This window comes from Epinephelus lanceolatus, chromosome 13 (genome assembly GCF_041903045.1).
Source record: "Epinephelus lanceolatus isolate andai-2023 chromosome 13, ASM4190304v1, whole genome shotgun sequence".
In the NCBI taxonomy this organism is placed as follows: Eukaryota; Metazoa; Chordata; class Actinopteri; order Perciformes; family Serranidae; genus Epinephelus; species Epinephelus lanceolatus.
The window spans coordinates 24,269,906-24,290,567 of record NC_135746.1 but is presented as its reverse complement, the minus strand read 5'-3'; the positions used below and the strand labels follow the sequence as shown (position 1 = coordinate 24,290,567).

The 20,662-nt window shown below is 41.5% G+C and overlaps 1 protein-coding gene across 1 annotated transcript in view; it reads left to right on the top strand.

Moving 5' to 3' along the window:
- The first annotated feature begins 591 nt into the window (after nt 1–591).
- The window catches only part of ptprk (protein tyrosine phosphatase receptor type K), a 162,882-nt gene continuing 142,811 nt past the window's right edge, over nt 592–20,662 (top strand). The window contains exons 1-2 of the mRNA XM_033649304.2: nt 592–907; nt 8,380–8,403. Of these exons, the coding sequence (XP_033505195.1) occupies nt 832–907; nt 8,380–8,403 (100 nt within the window). The 5' untranslated portion in view covers nt 592–831. The remainder of the gene's footprint in view (nt 908–8,379; nt 8,404–20,662) is intronic.

The window sequence follows — 20,662 nt, the reverse complement described above, 5'->3', positions numbered from 1 at the left end:
TGTATGAAGCAGCTGGATTTTGTATCTGCAGCAAGTTTTCTTCCAAATTTATATCCTGTGCCTCACTGCCAATGTATGTGCATGATTACAGACATCATGTGACAAAAGACGTGGTCAAGAATGTTATATTTAACCCAGAACATAAAGTCTCCATGATGAGTAAGTGGCTCGTGCAAGTTCATATAGAAAAGACAAAATTCAATAAACTGCAGCCACAAACAAGCTGGGGAGCCAGTGGCCCCACAGTCTTGATGAAAATAACCGAGCTTGTAATGTAATGGTGACAAAAATGAAAGCAAATAGTTTGCAGAATTCAAAAGAAGAACAATATACACTTCTATTCAATTTAATAAGCTTTATTGCTTTATTGAAAAGTTCAGTATTTAAAGTAAAAGTCAATATTAATGTGTAACAATGACTTGGGGAAAATAAATAAGAACACACAAAAAGAAATACAAGTTTTGTTACATCGTTTGTTTTAATTTGTGTGTTTTTTTCAATCAACTCCTGCCTCGTGACGTCACGCACTCTCTCTGCCTGCTGCGCTCGCGCTCCCTCCCTCTCCGCTTCTCTCCCTCTCGCTCGCGCTCCCTCACTCGCTCCGCGTGAAACAAAGTGTAGTGTCCGCGAGAGCCCGTAGGAAGCGAAAAGAGAAGAGAAGAAGAACCCGGAGAAAGGAGAGAATGGGGCGGCAGAGTCCACAACAACAGGAGGAATAATAACCAAAACCCGCTGAACTCAGACACGCAGAGAGAAGACAGAAGACGGAGAGGAAACTTTTCGCGTGGGGGAAAACTGTTACAGACTCACGGCACGGCCACGCTTTGAAACATGGATACACTTTTCTCTGTATTCCTGGGGCTCCTGTTGTCGGCGGTTGGTAACGTCTCCGGACAGATACCGACAGGTAAGCACCAACACAGCCTAAATAACCTATCCAAAGTGTTTCCTGTTTAAAAACTGGACTGTCATTTTCTTTTTTAATGTTTCCCTCGTGTGTGTAAGCGTATGAATCACAGACAGGTGTGTGTTTAAGCTTAGGTGTGGGAGAAAAGTTAGCCTCCGTGTTGGGAATGTTCCGTCGTGCCTGTTTTATCGCTTTGTGGTTGTTTTCCAGCAGCTTCTGATGTGAGACACGCAGGTTTAGTGGAGTGGAGATGCTTTTTGGTCACTGTTGAAATGTTAAAATGTTTCTTACATTACATTTAAGTCGCATTTAAAACGCTGTGTGTTGTCTGTATGTTTGCCAAGTAGGTCGGACTTATTGCAGCAGTGAGTAATACTGACTAATGGATTATGAACTCTATTTTAAAGTTGCGGTATGTCTGTTTGGGCTCCCCGGACTGTCTGTGTCAAAAATATAGTCTGATTTAAAGACCAAAAATCCACTTCAAGCTACAGTGGGCAACATTTGCAGCTTTCGCACGGGGTTACCGGTTAACAGCATGTATCAGAGGCAGAGTGGAGGTCGTACAGTGTGCGGGAACATCGTCCACCTTGCAGCCGTGCAGCCTCGCGAGCAGCGCATGCATGGAGAAAAAGTTGCATACACACATAGATCACACACTTATAACCAAATATGCACCTTGTCCCACAGTGATCACTTATATTATGCGTAATTATTGCATTATCTTTGACTTTATGGTGTTTCCATCCTGTGATTGACTCCTATTCTACTTTAGTGCATCCTCGCACTGATGCATGTTGTTATAAGGTGTCATCTCTGCAGTGTTTATTAAAGAGGACTGTTTTTTGTGCAATGCAATGTTCGGTTCGCAAGCCCCGTGAGCTTTTCTCGCTCCTTGCAAAGCAAATGATCCTCTCCTGCTCCAACTTTATTCGCGCTGCATGCCATAAAACCTAATGGTTGGGAATATAGCCTCTTTACGCCGATGCCCTGTTTGATGAAATGGATTTTTGTTCGTGCACCGTGTGATTTAACTTAAGGGGAGGAAAAAGATGAGGAGGATCAGTTACTTTTTTTCCTGTGGGTTCCCCGGTGTCATCTTATTTCAAACTGTTGAGGTTTTATGATGTTAGATGTGATTTTATTGGAGACTCAAAATAGTTGTAACCGTGTGCATGAGCACTGTTAAGTAAACGAAACGACCGTGAGATTAAACTCCACTTTATATTTCTGAGGATGCATGGAAAGCCTTTCTCCTGGATCGCAAAGTGTGCCTATCTGCTCCGCTTTCGTCCGTCTATTCTGCACAAACACGTCTGTACACCGAGAAGGCAAAGAGCTGCAACAGTGCTGCTTGATGCGCTCCGTCCGGGACGATGCAATTACAGAAGTCCCCCTATACGAACTGGAGACGGGAGCTCTCATGTAGCTCTGTAAGTCCGTGCAGCCTCTGTAGCTCTCGGTGTCCGCGCAGGCAAACTCTCTGTACCTGTGTGTCTGCATGCGTGGCTGCTGCGCGTTTTATTTCCGCATTCAGCAGTTGTTCGTCTCTTTACTCCAACACACACACACACACAGAAAGAGAGAGTGTCACACAGCTGTTAGAAAGCTGACCTCCAAAATCATACTAAGACCATATAAGGCTGCAATAGAGGACACTTCGCGCTTCATTAAAGTGCTGGAAATCACCAGAAATAGTTTAAAAAGCTCGTTTTCTGCCTCAGTATTCGCTTTGGCTTGTTAATGATTTGCATAGAAATTACACATTAATTACCACTTCATCTGTGAATGTTTTATTGCCCTCTCTCTCCCCAGTCCTATACCCCACAACGACCCCCCTCTTCCCCTCCCTTGTGGCCATTTGGCTCTCTGGGTAACAAATGTGTGGAATTTCTTTGAGGCCTCTTTGGGAATTTGAGTGCTGTTAATTTGCAAGTAAATACTAGTGAGTAGATGGTGCTTTGCACAGAGCGGGAGGTGGGCTATCATTAGTGTGGAAAAGGGGGTTGAAAAGGAGAACTAACAGTTGGTTGTGTTGCAGAGTAAAAAAAAGTACATATATTGAAAGATAAAAGGGAGCCACATTAACAGTAATTTTAGCAAATCAGATACAAGGAAAATGATTGTTAAGAGGCAACCAATGCGTAATTGCTGTGCCCTTTTCTGAATCCTAAGAGGACAAGTTGTCATTTACCGCACCATCAAAACAAGGACTTGCATTTGCTGCAAAGAGAGCGCAGGGCACGGTTGATTTTACAGATCAGCACAGTCGTTTCCATCACTGACAGCACTTTTGTTTGACCACTCCAGTGAAATGTTAAACAGATGAGGCTGATAGGGTTAATAGGCAGACCAGAAGTCAATAATGAGGGGAATCAGAGAGAATCACAGGAGAGATGTGCGTCGGGGTGCAGCATCAGCAGCCGTTTCACTCTGAAACCGCAGACAAGGATGGGAAAAGACAGTGGCAAGGATTTAAAGACTGTCCGACACGTTTCACCAAAGTCACTTTGAGTTTGTGTTAAGATGATTTTTCTCTAAATCTGTCCCATTTCCCTCTTTATCTTCTTGTTTCCCCATTTAGAAAGTCAAACTATAAATTATGGCGTTTATATAAATCACTCTCTCCCTTTTCTCTCCTTATCGTGCTGTTTTGTTGTGGCCTATCGCTTTCAAAGTCACTGTAATAAATGTGAACGAGTGTAACTGAGTTTATGTTAATTTGACAACTTTCTAAATCTGTCTCCTCTCTGATCGAGCTGTGACACAGATTCCAGGCATCTTTAATCTTAATGAAGTGAAATAATTGTTTTCCATTAGTGTCTCTAGACGAATTAGAAGACTGCCGCTGCTACTGAGCGCCACATCTGAGCTGGTTTAATTATAATTGTAAATTATTTTAGTATTTTGAACATTAGAACCAAGTTGGTTTAATTATAATTACTTTTCAGCTCCATTTGGAAGATGAAATAAAATTGTGTGTTTTCCCCCAGAAAGGGAGAAAGGGAGTGATAGTGAAGAGGAGAGGAGGAGGAGGGGGAAAAAAAACAAGAAATGCAACCATTGGTTTTTGGCCGTGGGCATCTCCTCCACTCAAGAGACTGTGAAAACGGCAGGAGGGAGCGTGTGTGTGCGCGAGTGTCTGTGTGTCTCTGTCATGTCCTGTGTGTGTGTGTGTTGAGCAAATGTGTGCGTCAACTCGTGTGTGTTGCTGTCACTTAAAGAGAAAGAGGGAGGCCGATGCTTTTAAGCCCTGCAGAGTACAGTGGTACAAAGATGAGCATGTGAAATGTTTGCCTCTCATTTAGATTCATGTGAAACTGCCTCCTCATTCTACTTGTGCCATGTAAAATGGCACCAAATCAAAGGCTGTTTTATTTATTTTCTCGTCAAAAGTGATGCTTCAGTCTGCCGTCCTTCAGATCCATCTTAATGTCTTCTCTTCAAATCAAACGCCACTTTGCCCGAAGCCAATCTGTTTCTGCGGATTTCAATTTAGTGATAGATTTTTTTAAAGAAAAAAAAAACTCTCTTTGAACGCACTGGCTCGTATCTTCAGTTGTTTGGGGATGAAGTCTGCGTGCACACAAGCGTGTGTGTAAAGTGTAATTAATCTGTTGAGAGAATTCATTAGCTAATCCCTCATTAGATTGTGTGCATGTGTGTGTGTGAATGAATCTGAGGGTTTGTGTTGAAAAATGGATTAGACACACACAGCGACAGCGCAACCTTTTGGCCTCTTGCTGTTGTCAGAGAGTTAAGAATGAGGGAGAGTGAGAACATGACATGACTGACACATACTGTACACCATGTTGTCCTGAAACTGTACACGAGGGCGCCCTTAAAATGTTTCAAGTTTCAAGCAAATTTTAGTGATTCTAGCAAAATCTAAAATGAATCCGTGCTCATTTCCACCCTCTATCTCTCTCTCTCAGCGCCCACTGTTGCTGATAGAATTTAGAGCTTCTGCTAACAGTTGTTGTCATCATTGTTTACCTGCTGGTGATTTTCTATTTTCTTAAGCTCTAAAATGCCAAACATTTATTTTCTCTGCTGATTCAATGATTGCTGTTTTTCTCTGCTTTACATGTCCAACAAAAGAAGCAATTTTCAGATGTCATGTTGGGCACAGAGAAATTGTGATAGACATTTTTTTTCTCACATTTTTTGCCATTTCATACATTAAATGATTACTTTAGAATATAATCAGCACATTACTCGATAATGGAAATAATCATAAGTTGCATCCATATTCTACAAACCCCTGAAAAAATGGTGAAAAAAGTCAATCACAAGTTCCCAAACCCCAAGGTGACATCTTGACATTGTTGTTTTGTCCAACAAACAGCCCAAAACCCAAAATGATTTATTTAAAAGTGATATTAAACAGAAAAAAATAGCAAGTCATCACACTGAAGTAGCTGAAACCAGAGATTGTTTGGAGTTGTTGCTTAAAAAAGACCTGAAATTAAATGTTAAAATAGTTGCAAATTAAATTCCTGCTAACCGACTACTTGGTTACTCAACAAATTGTTGCCACTCTAATAGCATTTATTTTTAATGTTCACATGACTCTTGATGCACATGTAGCCTGTACTGTTTAGCAGCTGCTACGGTGACAGAGAGGGGTGAACGTTGTGGTCATGTGTGTTTTAATTCTGTATTTTTTGGGCTTTCTGATGTAGAAGAGGCATTTAACAGTGAATAGCAGCATGACATGGATGCTTTGTCTTAAGTGGAACAAGCAGGTGCTGCAACATCAAGGTGTATTCGAAAAAGCTGTTTCCATCACCCTGTATGGCGTCTTCTCGTCTTTGATATCACAGCACAGCTTCTTCACCTTCAGGCTGATACACAGCAGACACTTTCAGAACAAGGCACTTTATGAACACATTGAAAATTTACACAAAAACAGGCAGAAATGCACCAAATGTTATGGTCAGCCTTTAGATACAGGTACATGATGGGTGTAAATCACCAGCGGGCAGGAAGCAGGAAACCAAGAAAGTGCCGAAATCCCATTGGAAATGAAGGGAGGCAGCACATCCAGAACAAATCCCAATCCCTGAAATATCACATCCCTGATGAATGATGGTATTAGTCCAGTATCATCAATCTCTGCTCTGCCCTGTTTGGCTCTGGTCACAGCTGTCGGTACAAGGGGGCCTAGAAACACCCTGCCACCTCACGTACACACTCATATACGCACTTACACACATGGCTGGCTAATGACAGATTAAGTAATCAACACTCTCAGCTGATTAATTACATTACAGTGCATACACACACTCGCTCTCTTTGCCTCACACACACACACTCACACAGATGTGAGCAGCCTCAGTACCAGTTGTGTAGTCTAGTGTGTGGTGATAATGATATATATAATGGAGACGTGGCTGGTTGTGTGCGTCTGAGGGAGGGACAGATTGAGAGAAGTGGCGGCAGGTGATGACAGTCTTGGGGAAATGATTATTTTTAGGGTAACTATGAGGTGAAGCAGAGGGTAAAGGTTGAGGTTGGGCAGCTGTTGGCTAAAGGCTGAAGTTTGTGTTAGGGAACATGTGCAAGTCAGCAGATTATTCTCACTACTTTATGTCAAACAGGAAGTTATGTTTTCATTATTATAGGTTTGCTTTTATTCTGTATGATATCTGAAGCGGTTGGATCATTTGGTTGCTGCTGCTGAGCAGAATGTGTACAGTAAAGGCGAATCTATGCATGGGATTATTGGGAGTCCAGCCATAGATATCGACAACATAGATTTTGTGTCTTAGGGTCAACTTTCTTAATGTTGTCTTCACTATCAACAGTCTATATCAGCTTGGGAGACTTGTTGGAGAAAACACAAGCTGACTAGTCAAGGCAGGAATGTTACACCGTTAATCCGCGACGTAGACGTTCTGTATAAAATATTTGGATAATGAATAGGGGGGAAATGTTACTCCATCGTTAAAGCTTGGTTTATGTTCACCTTGGTGTCCCCCGCTCAGTGTTCATGCACCAAAAAATGATGCCATCGTGTCTTTCGCGTCGAGTGCAAAGGCTCTAAAAGTTGTCGTAGTGCCTGGTCGCTCACCTCTGAAGCTGCATGCCTTCGATGGAAGTCTGGCTGTGCAGGTTTGCGTGTACAGACATGTCAATAACTCTTCTATTAGAGACCACAGGGACAGTCAAATGGCCTTAAATTATTAGAAAGAAACAGCCCACCACAGGCTTTTAAACGCAGAGTGTGGAAGAACATGAGAGATGGCTGTAAAAGCTAAAAAACTGTCTCATGGAAATACTTTGGTGAAGATTCTCAGTCATTCAGGTCATAGTATGCTTAAGTGCTATATCGTAGGCAACTGGACCTGCTTGAGTTTCTTGAAGACGTTTTGCCTCTTGGATGAAAGGTGAACGTCTTCAAGAAGCTCAAGCAAGTCCAGTTGCCTATGATATTGCAATTAATGTCTCATGGAAAGAGCGGCGACCCTGAGGGAAACAAAGCAGTATGAAATAATTTGACTTTGAGGTAAGCGACCGTAATAATCACAATACAAAAACGCAATGTTTGGCAGTATGTTGGTGTTTCCTACTGTTGCCAGACAGCCTACTTTTTTGATAACATTCTTCCTGTAACACTCGTTGACTTTGTTTCTTTTTGTTGCATATTGCATTGAACAGCGAGTTGAGCTCTAGCTTGTGAGCCATCCTAGGAGGCCTGCACCACAGTGTCTCGCGCTAGTATAAACAAAGCTTTAGCTGCTACCAGTGGTAGTAACACAGCAGAATCTATGTTTTTATAAGATGACTCTAGATGCAGCCGCTGTTGTGTTACTTGTCACAGACTGGGTTAGCATTATGCCAGCATTGTTTGGCTCAGTTTAAAAAAGCGAAGCCGGCATGACGTTGACGGTGGATCTTCTTAACGGCGGTATTGTGGAATCTCTGTTTACAAAGAGTCACAGCCATGACCTGTAGTTCCATTTTTCAGGTGAACGTCACCTATGGCACTGATTGTTTGGTGATAAACTAGTCTCTTGATCAAGAATCATTGATTGAAAATCATTTTTCAAGCAAGATGCCAAACATCCTCTCATTCAAGCTTCACAGTTGTAAGAAATTTGCTTCTTCTCTGTGTTTATGTGAGATTAAATAAATGTCTTTTGGTCTTGGGCTTTTGGTTGGTCAAAATTTGAAGACATTATCTTTGGCTGTAGGAAACTAAAAAAAACGATGAAGCATTGAAGAAAAGAATGCTAGGCTATAATACTTTGTGGTTCAAGAGTTACTTGTACATAAATGTCATTTTATAATGTGTTCCTTTTGCACCTTCTCTTGATGCTTCTGGTGTTTTATGTAGAGCACTTTGAATTGCCTCTTGCTGAAATGTGCCATATAAATAAACTTGCCTTTTCTTGCCTATACACTTGTGCATGCCATCCAATCTAACTCTCTGTTATTATTCTCTGCTTTGCTTCTGTTGGATGCAGCTCACATGGGGCGCGCTGAGAAGGGTGAGTTACCAGTGGCCAGCCAAGAGCTGGGCTTCATCTGTCATAGTCATCATCACTGTCTTTGTCATAGTTCGTAGTGTTGTCATCGTTAGCCCACAGCCTTCACCTTAACTATTGCTCAGTGTTCCAGTGTGTAGGCATCCGTAGTCGTGGTTGAATTGTTAGTTTTCTCATCCACAGTCATCCCATCCTCCATCTGTCTTTACTAACCATCTCATTTGGAGTTAATGCTCATTTATAGTTGCACAGATCAGCAATCTTTACACACCAGCACAGCGCCTTTTGGAATATTACTTACACCTTATTAAGCCAGTATTAAAGTGTAGAGTGCAGTGATATTTTGACTCTATGAACTATTTGATTCTCGCTGGAAAAAAATAATTCAAAGTCGAACTAGTTTGACTGCTTCATAGAACTTTGTCTACAGCTATTTGCTCTTTGGAAATTATTTATACAATGACAAACTTGATTTTAATTGATGCAACATTTGATGTGCTGCTGTACTGGTTTTGCTGTTGTCTGTGTTTGTGACTCTGCCAACCTGTTTGTCAGTTAATCTACATGCCATTTGTCTGCGTGTCTCCCCTACTGTGCTTGTCTGTTGCTGTGTAGTTAGACAGCTGTCGGGAGGTTTGAAGTTTCCAGGTGCTGTTTATTTAGCCGTGCCTGATCTTTAATAAAGGAGCTCCGACTAACTTTGTTCCTGCAATGGCCGACCACGCCTCCTCTTCTTATTCTAACTGTCCACTTAAGCAACCACCCATCCCCTCCCTCTGTCTCACACATATCCTCTATCTTCCCTCCCCCCTCTCTTTTCCTCTCTTTCACATACAAACACTCACAGCGGACGGTTGTTAATGAGGGAGTTGTTTTTTGTTGTGAAAGTGACAGGTTAGTAAAATACACCGCAGACACACTGCGGAGACATACAGAAAGATCGCTGTGTGTCTGTGGAGTTTGGTGTCCCACAAGGCTTTGCTGTGACAAAATCAAAGCAAATGCGATGTTTATGTCTTTATTTACAAAAAATCAAAGGCAATACAAATCCACAGCGAAGGTCATATTCCAGTTAATCCTTTAAAACTGAAAGAAAAGAAGGTTTGATTTCTTTTCTTACAGTTTTGTGTGTGGGAGTCAAACATGAGATTTGGAGTGCCATGCTCCAAAACACAAATTATTTAACGCAAAAATAATAGAGACCTAATGAAAGCCCAGCGAGGCAGAAATACTGTCAGTTCATATTACGCAGGACAGGTTCTTGAAAATGGTTTTGGCAGGTTCTACATCTGCTCTCACTAATCTCAGCAGATTACACTCGACTCAGTCCCTGAGACAGGAGGTTTTGTAACTACTCTTATCGCTCTGTGAGCTCTTACTTAATAGTTTAAAGATGAGGTTGAATTAATAAAGGTGTAGCGTTTTGAAGGATAGGTTCTGAATTAGTCTATCTTACAGTAATTTGCAGGAAACTTGGTTAATTGGCTATAGATCAACTTCATATCTCCATTCATTTCTGTTTTATTGGTAAGAAAATCAAACTTAAACTTAATTTTCTTTCTTTATTGTGAATAATTCACCACTCCAGAGAAGGATGGAGATCCTATCTCATCTGCTTTGATAGTTTGTTAACTTTCTGCATATCAAGTCAAGTTTTCAATTTCCCTCCACAATTTAAATCCCACTGAGCTTCGTTCAATAAGGAAATATTTGGAAACATCCAAGCTGTCTGTCTCAGCTTTATTATGATACACATTATATGGTCAAAACTTTTTTGTTGTTTCAGTCTTAGCTGACTTTCCTCTTAATTTCAAAGGCTGTATCCACACCAAATGAGGCGTTGCAGCAAAAACCCCAGTCCTTTCATTCATTTGAACGTGGGTAGTGTGTCTACTGAAGCAGTGGGGGCATCAGAAGATGAAGAAAAAAATGTATTGGCCTGTGCCTAAAAGTTGTAACAGAATCAACTTTTCAAGAAGCTCATGTAATTTTGTAAACAAGCTAACAGCGCTAATGACGGATCAGAAATGTGCAACAACATTTTTTGCTGACACTAGATAGAAACAAAAGCCAGAGACTGTGTCGTATTGAGTATATGTGAGCTCTAAATTCACCACTTCCAAGCAGAGGAGAGACGATAATGTTATTTCGGAGCCTTATGGTGGAAAGTTTCTCCTTCTACCTGATGTGACATCATGTCCGCAGGTGTCTGTACCAGAGAGTAGTGTGCAAGTCAAGAACGCTTACTCTGTAGCAAAATCTAAGTGATCAAAATGTCCCCAAAATAAGCCAAAAACAAAACAAACGACTGCTCGACTTGAAGCAATCAAATATCTATGTTAACATACTATTGCGAAGAGGGAGAGCTCATCTTAAAGCTGAACCCAGCGTGGGCCATGGGGCAGAAACCTTACCGTAAATCCATTTTTACAGTAACCAAACCCTGCCATTGTCTCTCCTTTTTAGCAAATGTTTGATGACACTGGAGTTGTGCCAAACCACAAAGAGTGTTGGGGGAATTCTGGTGACTCAGTTGGCTAAAGTATAACCCAGCTTTCCTGCCTCAAATCTGTCCTCTCATGCTTATTTTTCTTTACTTTGTCTTAATATCTGTTGCTATCAGCTACCTATGAAGACGCAAAATTCCCAGAAATAATCTTTAAAAGGAGCATTTAAATGGGATGATCATCTGATGTGTGACTTTTTAAGGGCAGGTGCCTTTTTAGTGTCCTTGCCAGGGCTATTTCTGTCATGCTCAAAGCTCCTGAAGAGACACTTGAGACAAATTAAGATAAGACAGTGTCTTTAAAGTGACGGGCAGCATCAGAATTTGCTCAAGACCGGAGACAAAGTGTCCATAAAAAGACACTCTGTTTTTACTTAACTTGAGGCGGTGCTTTTGTCTGCATGTTGAGTTAATGTGACAACAAAGCTGTGCGTGTGTGAGGAGTGTGTGTATGTACAGTACATGTATGAGGGATTGAGCCTCTTCATGTTAGCCTTCAGGTGGGCTGGGTTTATAGACATGGCCAAAGGGCTTGTGTGTGTGTGTCTGTGTGTGTGTGTAGCTATAGGCAGTGGCTGAAGTGGTTTCCATTAGTCCAGTTAAGATGACATCTGTCATGAGGCTGCATCACACATACACACACACACACGCGCACAAAAGTAGCCATAAGCAATCTCTGTGCAGTATACCATAGCAAGTCTCATTCCTGATCTCTGTGTGTAGTCTCATGATAAAATCCCAGAGGACATTCTGCCTCGGTCTCTTTCAGCCATACAGCCGCAGTATGAACATCCTGATATCTAAGAGGACACTATTTTTACTGCCCTTACACTCCTTTCCAATAACTCCCCCTTGCTCTTTAAGCTGATTTCAGTTCAAGAGCAATGGAAAGCTTTCGAGATATATAAGCCCTCCTCTATTAGTGTGTGTGTGCGAATCAGGGGCTCACAGACAGATGACCAGTCCATTAAGATTATCATCTCCATCCCCGACCATGTATCTTCACATCACCGCGATGCTGGTCCTCTGTCTGTCTGTGTAAGCGGAGATTTAAATCTTCTAGCAGATATTCCAGACCTATCTTTTTCCTCTAAGTGATGTTCCACAGTTTTTTTTTCTTAATCTGTCTGTCTGTCATCCTAATCTGTCGTGTGGTCTGTCTGCCTGCCAGCTAGCCCGTGTGTGTAGTGTGAGTGTGTCTGTCCCTCCTGTCTGCAGATGACTAGATGACTGCAGACACATGGTCAGCCTGACAGCATTTGCGTATACGCACCTACAGTCAATCACTCCAACAGACAGGCTGTGTGTGGGAGTCTGCAGACAGACATTTAAATGGTGAACATCTGTCTGTCAGTTTCCTGGTTGGTCCTCCGCAGCCTTGATTTTAGAAACACTGTGATGAAGTCATTTATCAACAGTTCAGCCTCACATGATACAAATAGACACATTAGATTCTTAAGGAAAAGCCCTCTAAATACAGTATGCAGATTAATGATGTCTTAGTTGTCATCACCAAAACAAGCCTAATTTCCATGAATACAAAATGAGAAAATTTAGAGTAAATAGTGAGTTAAAATATGAGGCTCATTAACATTTGATTTCTGCGATTATAAGTCAGTGTCTTCCTGTAATCATGTTCCAGAGAGCTGAGTCCAAGGAGTCACAAATAAATAAAATAAAAGTAATGAAACATTTAATTAACCAACTGATCGATAGCAAATTTGATTATCGGGTAACCTTTTAAGTTATTTATCAAACCAAAATGTCAAACATTTGCTGGTCCCTGTTCCCCAAATGCCAGGAGTGCTTTTTTTAATGTCGTTGAAAGCTGAATATCTTTGGGTTTTGGACTGTTGGTCGCACTAAACAAACAATTTGAAGAGTCATGTTGTCTTCAGCTAACTCTTAAATGCAATTTTGCCCAGAATGATGGCAGTAGATTTCGTACCTGATCTCTTCCATGAGAGTTGCCCTCAGAAGGTATCTCTGCAAGGCCAGTAGGCACAGGAATTCAATATATTGTAATCAATAATGAATGCCTTACAACTCGTGTGTCGTGTGCTGTCAGTGAACAGGCTAAGTGACTTTTCCCTTGTTTGAAAAGCCACACGCCCTGGCTTGATTTTGACAAAGCTTTGCACACCTCTGACCTGTTTTCAGCACAAAGGCAAGCTGTTGCACAGACTCACCTTGGGCTTGATAAGCTCCCTGAATGTTTTTGCTTGGAGTGTATCGACACTTTTCGAGTTTGCTTGCTCGCTGTATAGCCCCTTTCCCACTCGGCAAAAACACCACTAACATCTGACTTTTATATTCAGGGGGAAGGGTTATAATCGACATTCACTCCTGGGTCAAAGGACTTTGCAGTACTCACGGGTATTTATTGGCTCCAGGTTTGATTTGCTTGGATTGGCAGTGATGGAAATAGAACACCAGGGTGAACGCACAAATTTTAGACCCTTTGCTGGAGTGACCGGGTACCACAAAGTACCGTTGGTCTCCGTCCAAGAAGAGCTCGAACGTCATTCACAGTTGTAAAAAATGTTTAAAAAGTAACTACGGTAACATTGTTACTGGCCACCATGCTGCTTTCTACTGCTACTTACCTGTTTTTTACGGTGTCCGGTCCGTCTGTGACATCTAATGTGACATACCAGAAAAAACGTAGAAAGCATACATATACATGGCTCTGGTCTACTGGCAATATGAAAGCACCCTAGCACATATTTTTAACAGGTTTTCCCTTATTTAAAAAGCTTGCGTACACTTGCTTATTTTGGTGGGAAAAGGGTATATGTTAGGAAGAGGAGTTACTGAACAGTATCGGTAGTCTTGAATTGGCCTTTGCAACTGAACTGCATACTTCTCAGTGAGGTCAAGTGTAGACATCACAGTATGTTAGTGGCTTACATCAAAAGAAAAATATGCAGCACCACCAACAGCTTCAATTGACAGAGAGAACAAGGCAGCTCCATACCTCCAAACATTCAGCGGTACAGATTTACTTCCATGCATTCAAGGAACCAAACAAAAGTTCGTCTATGGTTTCTATACATCGTAGGTTCAGGACACCTACTGAGACCGTATTTCCTCAAGGCACTTCTGTTTTAAAGTGAGCATTTCTGGGTAAATGTTTTTTGAATGGTGCAAACAGTGTGTCCTCTCCACTGGAAGTGATAGGAGGGCAGTGTAATGAGAGATTCCTAAGGGATGCACAGTTGTAGAGCAACATGTGAACCAAGGAAAACACCAAAATAGGACTTGAGGTATGCATTGGGAGGTAACCGTGAGATTCCTATTGTGAAAGTATGACATTTTTTATGTTGATAGTCACTATTGCAACATGCACACACATAAGCACACTCACACACACACACACTCTCCCCAGCAGTGTTGATACTGTTAAGACTCCACCGTGTCTGGTGGAGTTGAGCGAAATCAGTCAGTTCAGTCAAACAAACTCTTCTCTCCTCCCTTCTCACTAAACATATCCAAGTACGACTCCCTCCTTTTTCTCCCCTCCTAAGCTTCTCCTAACGGTTATTTTACCTCATTCCCCCTCTCCCGTCCTCCTCCCTCCTGTTTCTTGGAATTTATGGCCCACTAGCCTAAACAAAGCAACACAACGTTTATCAAGCCCTCCCCCTTCTCATGTTCTCCCTTTTCTCCCCCCCCAGTCCTCCTCCTCTTCCTCCCACTCCCCACCTCCAGTGCCACGGCTTCTTTCCCACCTCCTCTCCTCCCCGTTTCTCCAGTTTCAGTGTTTCCCCCTCCAAAGACCCACAGCAGAATCAAGGGTGGGATTATGTGTTCCCAAATCCAGACTGAATGGTGTTGTATTACAGGGATTAAGTGCGTGGATTCTGCTTAAGGTGGAAATGGTAATTGTTAAGGGAGCTTTATATGTGGCAACATGGGAGTAACATGAGAACAACAGGAACATTAGTACAATTCAGTACTTTAAGAATAAGTTAAAAGTGAGTTTGATTCAGAATTACTGTTACTTGTATGTCTGGACAATGAACCTCATGTATTGAATTACAGACATTATGAATCTCTTACTGACCTAAATTTACTTTTGCAGCAGTTTTCAATAGATGTCCTTGAACTGACAATAGCTAAAAAAAACACTGACATCAAACCCGATATTCAGTCAACAAATCATAAAATGAAATGAATCCCTCACACCCTACATGGCTTCAATCTCCACTTATTTGTTACACCAGAGTGCTTAAGTTTTGAACACAACTGCTTTTCATCAGACTAAAGTTACCTGTGTATGGCGTGGATATACACAGGTAACTTTAGTCTAGTCACATGATGTAATCACGTGACCCAAGTGATGAAAATCACACAAGAAAACCAAGCATTAATATATAATGTATGTGATGTAACACTATAATGTACATTCACATATACTTGTGTATGCTTATACAGATATGGTTTTGGAATGCTTGCTTTTCTTATGTCATTTCTAACACCTGAGGCTAAGCAGTTAGAGTAGTTGTCCTTGAAATTCACCATCTTGGTGTTATTAATAAGTGGACATTTGAACCCCGCAGTGTGCGAGCAATTGATTTTATTTTATATATGGTTGCTTTCGGCTTAGCACCTGCTCTCGTAGATTTGGCGAGCTTGCATTCTCCTATCTGTACCAAGTAACCAATCAGTCAATAGCAGCCCCATGTCCTAAACCCTCGGTATTGTAATTAAACAGGACATACTTTTCAGTAGTGATCCGGCATGAGAAAAGAAATACACAAATGAACAAATGTAGGGCTCCAAATAATGATTATCTTCATGTTCGACAAGTCTTCCAAATGATTTACTTGATTAATTGATTATTTGGTCGATAAACTGTCAGAAAAAAGTAAAAAATATCCATCACATTTTTCCTGTAGCCCAAGGTGACATCCCCAGATTGCTTGTTTTGCCTGTAGACTGATAAAAATAATGGAAGTAGCCCATTAGTTTGTGGACTCCTGCTTTGGCATTTTGGCTGTCACCATCTTGTGTTTTTTAGAGCCACAAGTGACCATATTTGGACAAATTTAAACAGATGAGTTATATAAAAATTAGGGATGCACCGAAATGAAAATTTGTGGCCGAAGCAGCAAATCCTTAAAGAGGAGAAGCCAGAACCGTGAAAAATTACTTAAATATGTAATCTGTTATCAAAAGATAACAAGAGATAAGTACGTGACATTTACCTCAACTTGATGCCAGCTGATGTCAGTGAAGCTAGCTGCCAAAGGAAACAATGATGTTTCTGGTTGTTTTATCTGATAGCTGAAAAACGAAAGAACAGTTTCTTCTCTGCATTGTCATGCTGGCACAAAACATTCTCACCCTTTTGTCTCCGCCTCACCCCCTCCTGTATCACATCAAGGTCTCTCTCTTACTACTTCTCTGTTTTGCTATCTTTCCCATTCACTTTCTGAAATGCTTTTGTTAGTGTTTTATTTTGTCTCTGCTCTGTTTTCAGTGCAGCCAGATTTACTTTGACTCACACTAGCCCCCCCTCTCTGAATATAAGTCTTTGTAGAAGAAACTGTCTCTTTGTATTAAGTGGCTAGGTTAACTGTCACTATGTCTATATCGGGCCAAAGGTAAATAAAGTGTCTGTGTGTGCATCTCATGTGTGTGTTCGTCCTGTGTGTGTGTTTGAGCCAAGCGAGCTGTCTTGTCGGAGTAACGGTTAGCAGATACAGCTCTACCTCCCCATGACACAAACTGTCTCTTGCGCTCATCTTCACACACACAGACACACACACAAACACATGCGCACAATACTACCTTAACACACAGCGTCGCTCTGTCTCGTAGGGTTAGTCCCTGACTACCAAGTGAGCTAAATGGAGTTAAGTACACGTTTGAAACAGAACTACTGCAGTCTGTGTTTGTTGAGCTCTCAGCGGGGATCCTTAAGATGAAAAACTTAGATGACAATCTGTACAATACTTTTCAGTTCAAGGAATTTATCTTATTCAGAGTTATGTACACAAATGACAGTGCCTCCTCAAAGTGGCTCCTTTTGAAACCTCTAGTCTCTTTATTATAGAGTGGTTGCCGATATATAAACCAATCTTTGGATGTATTGTGCTTGTAAGAAGAGCAACTCATTGTTACCTTTAAATTTCTGTATGATCTCTAGCTGGTGGATTTCCCCCTGAAAGTACATCCACATGCAAAAAATAGTGTAGTTATAATCTAGTTGTGCTACAGTCATTTTACTCAGGGGCCTGTTTCTCAAAAGGGATTTGCAGATAAATTTGCAAGTTCAACAGAGCTCAGATCAACAGATCATAGAGCATGGTGCTCTTTTTGTTAAGTGGAAACATGTCAAAATAAATGTCAGAACAAAGATGGGTAGTGAAAAGTTGCTATGACCTGTATTAAGAAGGGCCAAAAATATGATAAGACCCATGCTGGCAAATATGATGGTTTTTCTTCAAGATTTATGTCACTGTAGCACAGTGGTTCTCAAAGTTATTCTTTCATGCCCCCTTTCAGAAGCTGAAAAAAGTTCATGCCCTATCACCAAACAATTTTTATCAATCGTTAACAGTAATTGGGGAAGCAACTAATAGAAAAGGATCCATGTTGAATATTTGTGAAATAATCGTCAACGTAATAGCATTAGCAAACTTGTTTGTGTATTTTTCGTACAAAAATCTTATTCATTCAACTTTGGTTCTCTCCAAATTTTCCCTTGGTCATCCACAATCCACCTGTAATGGCCACTGCTGTAGCTGATCCTGCAATATGGGAGTTTTTACATCCATGTTTTCACGTTTATGCTGTCAGATGTCTACACTGCAAACAAATAAGCAACAATATTCACAAATACATTCTCCAATATTCACTCACTCTCTGAAAATACTCCAGTTGAAGCCCATGCAAAGCTGAAAGATTCAAGGATGTGTTTCCTGTCTTGGTGTCCAGCTCTGTAAGACTAGCAGGTCAGAGTTGCATGGCCAGCCAATAAAAACAGTAATGAAGTTGTGTTTCAAAGAACGTCAGAATCATGACATCACACCCCTTTTTGGAAATACTGAGTAACTTATTTGGATGAAAGCAAGCGTGACTGTTTGGTTAATTGTTGATTTGATTCAGGGTTGGTTTAATCAAGCAGCAGCCCTGGAATTATCATCAGCTGTACTTTAGAGTTACCTTTTATAACCCACATTTAATTACTATTGTCGTCTGACAGTAGAAGCAAAAATATATACAGTGACATCCCTTGAGTTGTGCGATTGGCTGCACTGAAACTAAGATGGAGGAAACAGATTTTTTTTTGTCATCATTTGGTTGCAAACATTTTGATTTGACGCATGTTGAAAAACTGTTGTGGTCGGCGGCCTGTCTCGCACATAAACAGTGGTTCTGATGTATGTCATGGCTTCAGTAAGTGCCACTTTGTACTTTTTGTAACTTTGCCCTTGAGCCCTCTGACTGATCTGGTGGCACTGCTGCAGTGGCCACCAGTACAAACCTGTAGTTACAGTGGGGCAGCTCCCAGGCGTGTAACCTTGTGAGTGTACAGCAACACGGCTACAAACAGCATGTCTGCTCAACACAACTGTTCCCTGGGTAAATAAAGGTTAAAGTCAAGCCATGAGCCTTGCTCTGCCTCTCCTTCTGCCGCCGCTATCACACCTCCCCCTCCACGCACACACACACACACACACACACACACACACACACACCACTGGATGGAGCGAGAGAAAGTCAGCCACATGTGGTTTCGGTTAGCCACACTTTCCCTTCCAACTGGCCCCAAACTAACCACTTCTACTTTACCATGGTCAAGTACATGTGTATATCTCCTATTCAGCTTATGCCTCTGTGTGTTTGCTTGTAAATCTGCCTGTCTGTACATGTCTCTGCGTGTGTTTAGTGTGTGTGTGCGTATGTGTGTGTGTGAATGCATGTCCCAGCCCGAGGCAGAGTCGAGTAGAACAGTGAATCAAGGTTAGTGGTCCAAAGAGAGCAAGAGAGATTGAAGGAGGGAGGGAGGGACTGGGGGTGACTTTAATCGAGGCAGCAGAAGTGGGAGAGGGAGTGAAAGAGGAGAAGGAGACGAGCGATTGCAGGTTTTTAGTGAATTCACTTCTCGCTGTGTGTATGACCTAAACATCATTATTTCATCATTACTGGTGGTGGTGGTGGTGGTGGTGAGCTGGTGATGTCAAAGCTCATCAGTGTGGACTCAATAAAACACGCCACGGACATGGTGGGGATTTTATTTCATGTAGGCTTATAGCAAAATAATCTGCTGTTAGAGGATCCATCTTCAGTTGCTAATAATAGGATACAGTCTAAGTACTTTCCCTGTTGCCCCTTTTTTTTCTCTCATATGGATCCAAATGGATTCTCCAGTACTTGTATGACACAACTACAAGTGGCTGTGGGAGACATTTACACATGTTCAATGTCTCCCACAGGTCTGAAATACACTTACCTGCTGGCACAAAAATGGTCTACTACCTGTGACAAACAACAAATAAGCGTGACCTTTAACACAGTATTTTGAGTTGGTGAATATTTCTATTAATTTTACAGACATGACATCACTATGCTCTTTTCTGATAACACGTAGAGCTAATCTCTGTCATCTCTCTCTCTTTGGCCCCTTTCCCACTGCACAAAAAACCCCACTAACACCCACTAACATCTGGCTTTTTTATTTAATGGGAAAGGTTACAATTTGCATTCACTCCTGGGACAAATGATGCTGCAGTAGTCACGGGTATTTGTCTGCTGCAGCTCGATTGGATCTGATCGGTGGTGATGGAAGTGCATTAACCGTGTGGATGCGCTAATTTTAGCCCCTTTGCTGGTGCTATGCAATGATGGGCCGCCACAAAATACCGTCTGTCTCTGTCCAAGCAGCACTTCTGTGCCAAATTAGATGGCACTGAATTTTAGAGAGAGAATGAAAATGAAAAAGATATTACAAATGTAACTACTGCAATATTTTCACTGGCCTCCATGCTGCTTTCTACTGTTTACTAACCTGACACACCAAACATGCCTGCTTGTCTCTATATGTGGAATAAATAGGCTATGTAGTCACAGACAGCAGTGGTGGGCTATTTCTAAGACATAGAGGGCAGATTTTGAAATCACATCATGTTTGGGGTAAAATCGGGCACGTTAACCCCGGTAGAACAACAGGGAGAATCTATATGAAATATAATGCCTCCTTTATATAATTTATGATATATTATTCGTGCGTCACAAGGCCGACACCTGGGCTTTCAGGCACTTGAGTCTCCCACAGAAGCAGATTCAACAGATACAGGAGGGGAGGAGTGAGGGAAGATTGTCCAATTGATAGCAGATGCCGACGTACTCTGAGATGATGATAAAATGATGAAGGAAAAAATGCAAAAATAGGTTGCCAGATACACCTCGATGGCCGTTAAAATACCTGGGCGCCCCACCCAAGGAAAGACCATGTGTGGGAAACACTGATGTTTGAATGCTAAAGTCAATTTTCTTTACACGACTTTCTCATTCTTTTTTGCCCTTTAGACAATGTTATCAGAGTTTACATACCACAAGCCGAGCCAGCCATAATGAAGCACTGTTAGCGTTCTTTAGATATCTTAAGATTTACTAGATTCTTCCTGGATTACACACGAACCTGTACTGTCAGAGATGGTAGCGCCACTCTTAAAACAAAACACCTGGTATTTCACCAGTGTATTCCTATAATTTATGATCTCTTATGTAATCATTTAAAGTTGT